Source organism: Taurulus bubalis (assembly GCF_910589615.1).
Source record: "Taurulus bubalis genome assembly, chromosome: 1".
Taxonomy (NCBI): domain Eukaryota; kingdom Metazoa; phylum Chordata; class Actinopteri; order Perciformes; family Cottidae; genus Taurulus; species Taurulus bubalis.
In genome coordinates, this window is record NC_136589.1 from 4623501 (window position 1) to 4632172 (window position 8672).

The 8672-nt window shown below is 44.5% G+C and overlaps 1 protein-coding gene across 1 annotated transcript; it reads left to right on the forward strand.

Annotated features, from left to right (window-relative positions):
- Positions 1 to 4708: 4708 nt before the first annotated feature.
- On the forward strand, positions 4709 to 8672 carry LOC306734684 (synapse differentiation-inducing gene protein 1-like; the record flags this gene model as incomplete). Its single annotated transcript, XM_079216060.1, has 3 exons — positions 4709 to 5134; positions 7730 to 7867; positions 8514 to 8672. The coding sequence occupies 3 exons, from the start codon at positions 4709 to 4711 to the stop codon at positions 8670 to 8672; spliced, it is 723 nt and encodes a 240-aa protein (XP_079072186.1).

The following is an 8672-nucleotide window of genomic DNA, read 5'->3' on the forward strand; positions in this document are numbered from 1 at the left end:
GAATCAATTACCTTCAATGCTATACAGATCGCCCGGCTTCACTATCAGACCGTAGCAAATAATTAAAGTTAAATTCTGTAAAATGGTTCTCTGCTGCGTTTATGGGGAAGAAAGTGAGCATTATAAAAGAGCTTTTTGTTGTGCTTGTTGGCTCTTAAGCTCAATTTGCTCCTCTGATAGAGATATTCACTGTCTCAAGGCATTCAGCTGGATCTGTTATTTATTTCCCCACTTGCCTACTAGCATATTAATCACCTACTTTAATTTACTTTCCTTCTGCCCACAACAGGATATGACGCCGTCATCTGCTTCCTGCCTCGGTCTTTGTACCCTGAGTCAGGTGCTGAATGTGAGGCAGTATTTTGCTGTGGCTTTTTCTGTAATACTGTGAGTGTTCAGTTAGAGGCTTGCAGGTCTGCAAGTAGCTCCATCTTCTTTTTCTGCCAACCCTCCTCCTGCTTTTGCATCTGAACCGAGCACCGCAGGGAGTGAAGACCCACTGTTCTACAAACTGACCTCTTTGGCCAAAAGGATGCAACACCTGATGTCTGTGATGAACACCAGGAGCAGAAAAACTGTGCATCTTATGAAACTAACCACAAATATATGGATTGGTTGATATCTTTTGATTTACAAAGAATGAAAAAATTACAACAATGGTTTGAAATTGTGCCGTGAATACAACAATGTGTCAAAACTGTGCTGAAAATGTGAATTTACAAGTATCCAGACAGATTTAATTGTGCATTTTTGCTCTTTTTTATCAGTCCCATGAATGGTTTTAGCAGTCAGAGGTGCTCTATTGGCATACGCCTCGTTACAATGTTTGATGCACACAACGGCCATCTGGGAAAAGCCGCTTAAATCTCCTCTTTCTCTGCAAAAGCCGACTAGGCCAGATCACATTAAGTGGTTTGATACTTTCTCTGCCAATCGGATTAGGGTGATTAATTCCCAAAAGTGTTTAAATGATTAAAGCTGGTTAATGGGCATCAGGAAAGTTCACGGTGTCAGGAGTTGGCTGCCTTATCAAACAGGGGTGGAGGGAAGTCAACAAGGTAACTGTAAAAAAAAATCATTTTCTGTTTAATGTGGCTCTTTGACAATAAACTGCACATGAATAGCTGCATGTCCAACTCTAATAATCTTTTTGTTTCTTGAAATTACAAGACTATGGGGAGAAAATGCTTGACAAATTGTGCATCTGCTATGTAGTGACACAGTGCCTAAATATAGAGTGGAAAATGGAGCAGAAGAAAGGGGCACAGTGAGGACCATAAATATTCACAGTTCATACAGAAGGCTGGCAAAAGCCTGGTCCAAGGAGAAATGTTCCCTTTTCACGAATTATGCCTAATGTGGCACCACTGAGTTTTACTGGTTTCATCTTCATTCAGCTTCATTCTAGATTTGGATGTGTTGCGGATGTTCCTGTGCCATTTCCACACAGATCTTCATTAGAAAATGTTTCTCTGAATGCTACTGTGAAGGCTGATGGAGAGAGAGAGAAACACAGAAGAATAATGGATAAACGGTTCCAGATTCTGGGCCCCTCTTCTAATATACTCATCTCCTGAGGGAGAGGTATCCATCACGGAGACGGTCGCGCTGTTATAACACGTCGCCTCGCGCACGCGAACACAAGGTGACTCTGGGAGAGACGCAGCTTGTGTGCGCCCAGTCTTACAAATGCAGCTCCATGTTTCCCCCATAAAGTGTCCATCAGCACCTTAATGCATCTCCCAGTGAAAGTGACAGAGCCTTGGCTTGCACATTATTAACTCTAGACATTTTTATGAGCCTGTGGAACAGAGTGCTCCTTCTGAATAAGATATGTGTCCAGTGTTCAGTGGCTATATATCAGTCTTTTGGTTTTTGGCATAGTATGCCAGCTTCTTATAAGCATTGTTTTTAGTGTGTTTTCACAAGTCCAACCCCCAGACGGATGGCTCTGTAAATACTGTAGTTATGTCATTATTATTCTCCAGTGGGATCAAAGTGAATTAGTCTTAGTTTTGCTGTGCAGATCTGTTTTATCTCCCATTTGCTTGCATGGGAAGTAGATCCATGCTAATGTTATGTAAACAGTGTTTACAATGATAAAGTGTGTCATGGAATCATCAGACGCTTAGCAGAGTGGGGTTGAAGTCTCTACCAAATTGACAGACTCATGATAAATGCATGGGATTTGTCTAAAATATTAATAAAATATAAATGTGCAATGGATTTAACAGTGGCTTAGTTGGAGCCCATTCAGAGACATCGACAAGGAAATTAAGGTAAATTGGCACATTAAAAATAAAATAAGAATATAATATGAAATTATGCCACAAAAGGAAATCCTGAAATCCATGCAGCAGAAAGGGAGCTTTATAAAAAAAAAATCTGTGAAGATTTTGTGTTGTGTGTTTCCTTCATTTTGTGGGCGTTCTCAGAGGGGAATAATAACACTTAATAACACTCATCTAACAATCAAGATGTGCAAGCAATGCAATAATCCAAGCACACACATTTATGAGTCTGTGAAGTGGGAATGCTGGCTCATGTGATCTGAAGTGTATTTCAGTGGGCTAGCAACCTGTTTCCAAATGACTGTGCTCATGCAAGGAGGCTAAACAGCACCTCCGGGGGAGGACGCCCAGGCAAGGTAGTTACAGTAAGGAAATGCCAAATGCGTGGTCGGTATTAGAGTTAGCAGCGCGCCTCAAGCAGCCAATCAGTTGGCTGGAGTCAGCTCAGCCTCTGCCGGAGTTGTTTTGGTGCCTGAGCTCAGTGTGTGCGTAAAATCTACCTGTCAGACGCGGCAGCGGTGCCATGGCAGGCAGCGCTCAGCGGGCAAAGTCCATTCTCTCACACACGGAATAAACTTCATTTTAATCGGATGGCATATGCTGCGCTGCAATGGCAGTATCCCAAAACTGATGATGTGAAGTAAAAAGGTGGGTCCGTCCGTCTCGACTCAGTTGCGCCGAGGAACGATGCTGAGCGAAGCTGCGGGAGGATTTTCCACTACAGGTAAGAGGATTTTCGGAGATGTTTAGCTACTAGTATCCAAATGATGTTATTCGCCTCTTATTGCAGGGTAGATAGGATATCTCGCTATAATAAAAACACAGTGAAAAAATATAAAGATTCCCCTTATGATCAGCTATATGAAATTTGTAAATCAAGTACTTCAAATTGTTTGAGGTTTATGAGGCGTGATCTCATCAAAAATAATGAAAATTCAGTTTTTGTGTGTGAGAGAGAGATAGTGACATACATAGGAATAAACTGTGGTAAAAAGAGAAGGCAGAGAGAGTATACTCATGTGCATTAATAATTGTGGAGTCCAAGCACACTCTCACATGTGCTAAGTGCACATCTTCATGGTGTGAGATGAATTATTTGTGGATGTGGGAGGTGGTTGTTGTTGTCTAATGTAGTGTGTAATGGAATTCCCTGTTATCTGGAGAGTGGCTCAGCCTCAGAAGCATGTGAGAATAGAGACCGTGTCTTTGGTGTGTGGGCTCCGATTCAGCCACTGGCCCACATTATTCACGCTCCTCCACGCTGAGCAGCTCTGAAACCTCCTGTGTGAGTGCGTGTGCTTCTTCTCTAGGGGTCACAGAGGCCAGAGGTCTGCCGCAAGTCTTCCAAATGGGCCAGGAAGTCATTCTAATATATGCAAACTAATGAAATACTCATACTAATAATAAATATCACCTTTCGAGGGTTCCTTTTTAATATTTGTTGAGACTCTGTCAGGCATTGATTTAAGTATTGAGGCTAATGTTGCACTGGATGGCATTTCATTTCTGGGTGTTTGTGTTATTTTTCCAAATCCAGGTTGTGTGTGTTCAGGTCTGTGCAACTCAATTGCCTCCCAAACCTCATAAATCAAGCCCTCTTTCCTTCTAATGTGTGAAAAGCCTCCCTGTTTTCTTCTGTATTTCCACCCTGTGGCTCATTTCTCACCGCAGAACAACACAAAACACAAAATGGCTTTCTATAATACCAAAATATGATGCAGTCGCCTCTGTGGCTTTTATCTTATTTCATCGTGACACATAGGATGCACCATTACTTTAAAGGATGAAGTCTTTGTTGGATGTGACCGATGGGGCTGGATTTGTGAACAAAGTCTTGTATTTGCTTACTCAAATCTGGACATGCTTATATCCCACAGCCTCTCATTGGCTGACGTGTTGCCTTAGTGACGGCCTCTCCTGGCAGTGTGTTGTTGCTGTTTTTGACGTAAACACACATTTTCTCCGGATCTTCCGCTCATTTAAACACATTCAGGAGGACTCACAAAAGGCCATTTCAGAGTCAAAGTAATCAGTGTGCAATGGAAAGTACGGCCCGCCACACTTTCCCTGGTTTTTATATAGGAAGATATTCTTTCCCCTAAATGTTTGTATCTGAGGGTGTGAGATGCAACAGTTGAACATACAGCAGATGGTGATTTTATGGCCCAGACTGGTGAGAGCTTGTGAGAGGAATGCTGATTCCCAAGCAAGATATATTCTTTCCTGCACTGAATTCATGTTCTACATTATTACATTACTACAATAATGTGGGGTCTAGCTGCACGTGCCATAGCTCAATGTATTGCTTTTAAAGTTTCGCATGAATCCTATTTAATTGTAATTTGACTTCTCTAGCTCCCCAGCAAATCTTTTTTGGACGACATCCTCTGATCCACTAGACGTTTGAAGCGGCCATCATGGAGAGCCTCAGCGAGCTCCAGAACCCCCTGCTAGACAAAACCAGCCGCCAAGGGGTGCCCAACGACTACCAGGGTTACCAGTGTGACTACCCGAGCCAGCCTTACCAGGACAGCCTCATCGGCTACTACTACACTGGGACTAATGGCGAGAATAAGACTCAACAGTTCCTGGATGCCAAATCCCTGCATCTGGCTGTGGAGGCCTTCTACAGACCCAACTTCATCCTATATAAAGACGACGTGAGCCTTCACAGCAAGGACTCCAAGAGCGAGAGCTTTGAGACCACTTTCACAGAGAGTAAGGACACGGTGTTGGACGGAGTCTCCGCAGAAAACCCTCTGGACAGCACACAAGGAGAGAAGGATGCCAAGATCCAGACGGTGTCGTACGAGGTGGAGGAGGAGCAGGGTCCTGAGTATGAGGTCAGAGGGCACACCGAAGAATGCATGTTATGCATCCGTGGCAGTTTGCAGCGCTTTAGTGGTATTTTATTTGGACTAGGTTCCTGGGCCTTTACAAAACATATATTTAAATTGTAGCCTGATACATGATTGCACAAGTTTCTCACCCCTGCGACAAGCTATATGAGAATGATAACTATAACTACACCGCTTAAAGAGCAAATTAATGGAAGTAAGAACCATTTGGCCATGTTTTGAGATGGAAATGAAAGATGTTAACACTTATTCCTAGTGTTACTGATGTTTCAGCAGAAAGTGAGCCATGGTGTGAATAGTGATGCTTTCATTCTAATAGACTGCCAGTGTGATTCACGCTCATTTATCTTCTCTAAATTGTCAATTTGCTTGAGTCTTTCAAATGTAGTGCAGGGGTAATTGTACACTTTCTTTTTTAATAATTACATTCTGAGAAAATGACACATCTTAGTTTATCTTTCCAGGCCATTGCTCTTTCAGAACTTCGCTCTCCAAAGAAAAGCGTGACAGCAAAAGAGGGAAGTCTTTTTCAGAAGTGGTAAAAATCTAATTTCATCCAGTGAAGTACCCAGGGCTCTGAGCTGGCAGAGGAAGAAGTATCACCCGAGCCGGGCTGATGATCGAGCCAACGCTTTTCACTCGGAAGCCTGGCAGATAGATAGAGACACAGCAGAGCCTGCCATTAACGCCATAAGTAATGTTGTGCTGTGAGGGCATTAGGCGGGACTCTGCTGTTGGAGCAGGTGAGCCTGGAGCTGAAGTTATTCCATGTCAATTTAAAAGAGCAAATGAATCTGACGAACAGTGCTCAGATGAAAGTGGAGCTTCCAGCTGGAATATGAGACTTTTTGCTCAGCACCTGCGTTTCTGCACGTCTGTCTGTCTGTCTGTGTGTGTGTGTGTGTGTGTGTGTGTGTGTGAGAGAGTGTGTGTGAGTGTGTGTGTGAGTGCCAGATGTGTGCTGATGCATATAAGTCCAATCAAACATTCAGAGGACTTTCCCAGCTACGGTGACTAAAAATAATACATGCCACAATTCCAGGCTATAGTCTGCAGCAGTTACTACAAAACAACTACAGCTAGTTTTTGTCAGCAGATGTTTGACATCTGTGTGACAGAGAAAATATAAAATGCAGGTAATAAAGTAACAAGAGCGCGTGGGTGATGCCACTGTGGGTCTGCGGAGCCGAATGTCCCCTCCAGACTGTAACGAGGCCTCAGGGAGCACAGTGACAGGGGTGTTAAAGGCACTGGGCCTCTGCAGAGCCCCATCACTTATACTGGCATCAGACCGGACTGGGAGTGTGTCCCCAGCCGGCCGGACTCGGTGTCAGACAGGCTGTCAGTCGGACTGAACGCACCAGTCACTCACGACTGTTATCGGGTCTTGCTACAAAGATAAAAGGGAGATTACTGTTGTTTGTACCCACCAGTTTGTTCATGTGATGTCAGATTATGTCATGACCAGCTGCTGTTTTTGATGCATCACACCCGGCTGTCCAGGTGGACAGTGTTCATAAAGCAGATAACAGGGAGCTACGTAATCTTCTCTTGGCAAATGTAGCTGAAGCTGTTTGGATCGTATTGCACTGCAATCCACTTCCCTCTAGCGTCCAAGATTTCGAGGCGGAAACGTCCCGAAAATAGCCTGCAAACAATTACATTAAATTCTGCGGTTTGGTAAATGTTAAGCTAAGAAAGAAAATTGTGCACAACATGCTTAAAAACACGGTCGTCAGCGCTCAAGCACTGCTCCTTTCTTCTCTGCCCGTCTCCCTGACTGTTCTTGAATTACCTTTTAAAACGGCTGGTTAAGATCCTGCCTTACATATTGATTTCCATTTTGTGCCTTCCTTTTCCCCACTTTGATTGATCCCTGCAGGCTGCAAGGCGAACAAATAAAACCCACTCCTTGTTGGGGCTATTTATTTAGACAAACATCCACTACGTCTCTCGGACAGCCGAGAGGAGGACGGCGGCAACGTCCTCTTAAAGGTCACCCACGCAGTCGCACTGCCATCCCCGCCGCAGACGCCATGTGCCGATGAAGTCTGAGAGGATTTCTAATCTATCATTTATCAACCCACTCAGCCCTTGTGTAGCTTAGTATGGAGACACAGTGTTGAGAACCTGTTGTACGCTTGCTGCTGCATTGAGAGAGATGGCGGTGAGAAGCAATTTAGCACATAAATGACACGGCCGCCTTGCTGTTTCCCCTGTCACCTTGCGATGATGGAACAATCCGTTAATCCTGTGTTATCTGTCAACCCGCTCATGGGTGTTGACAGAGGCACCAAATCCTTTCTGGCTGGCTGAGCACATCATGTCCTGGGTGGTGGTGGAACAAGGGCAGATACACTGGCCTTGGGGGGGTACGAGTTGTCTAGCTGCACCCCTTCAAAAGTTCAACCTGACTATCAACACATGTCACCCTTATTGTTTAGGAGTCAGTCTCAAGATCCCCGCACTCACCTTTTGTCTCATTTTGTCACAAATTGTGCCCGAGCAGTGTAAAAAAAGGTGCGTCATCTTTTCCTTTTCTGACGTTGAATTATTCTTCATCAACCCGCTGTCTTCCAGAGTGACAGCTCCAGTGACAGTGAGAGCGAGGACAACTTCTTCGTGCTGCCCCCTCGGGATTACCTGGGCCTCGCCATCTTCTCCATGCTCTGCTGCTTCTGGCCCTTGGGCATCGTTGCCTTTTACTACTCTCACAAGGTAAAAGGCCCAGAGACCTCAAGCCCGTCATTAACTCTGATTACACTGCATTCTATTTAAGGTCAGCGAGCACAAGCACTCAGACAGGTGCCACCGCAGCCCATTTCCCTGCCTGTGACCCTCCTTGCAGTTGTTTCAGATGATTGACTACGTAAATTCAGCAAGTTCGGACCACTTGTCACTCTTCTGTGTTCACTTTAGGAAACCATTAACATTGAGGTTGTGGTCCGCAGTATGTATGTGTGAGCAGTGCACTTTTACGACTTCATTTTAAGTGGTTGCATCCACAGCTGAGAGCCGAGTCTCCTGTCAGTATCTTTCTGGTCCGAAAAGATGAGTCTGGCATCCTGCAACCTCGAGCAAACCACACCATATCTTAATGGTTTTGCAGAGACAATTATACTGAATACAGAAAATAATGCGTCAGTAGAATAAATAAAGGCGAGACTCATTTTTTTATAGGAAACCAAAACAACACAAATAACACATTTATCACTGTCAGATGGATAATGACTTAATTGCCATGGTAACTAATGGCTCCCAAAGAGCATTTCTTGTTTTCTCTCCTTTGACTGTGGCATAACGCCTACTCATACACTCGGTGCTGATGAGTAAGCTCATTCCCCTCTCTGCTTTGTGTTGTCAGACAGGCAAGGCCATCTCTAAGGGAGACTTCTCCGGAGCGGGGCTGAGCTCCAGAAGAGCCCTCTTCCTGGCAGCTCTGTCCATCACCATTGGAACGGGGATGTATGTGGGGGTAGTCGTGGCCCTCATAGCCTACCTGTCCAAGCCTGGACACGTATAG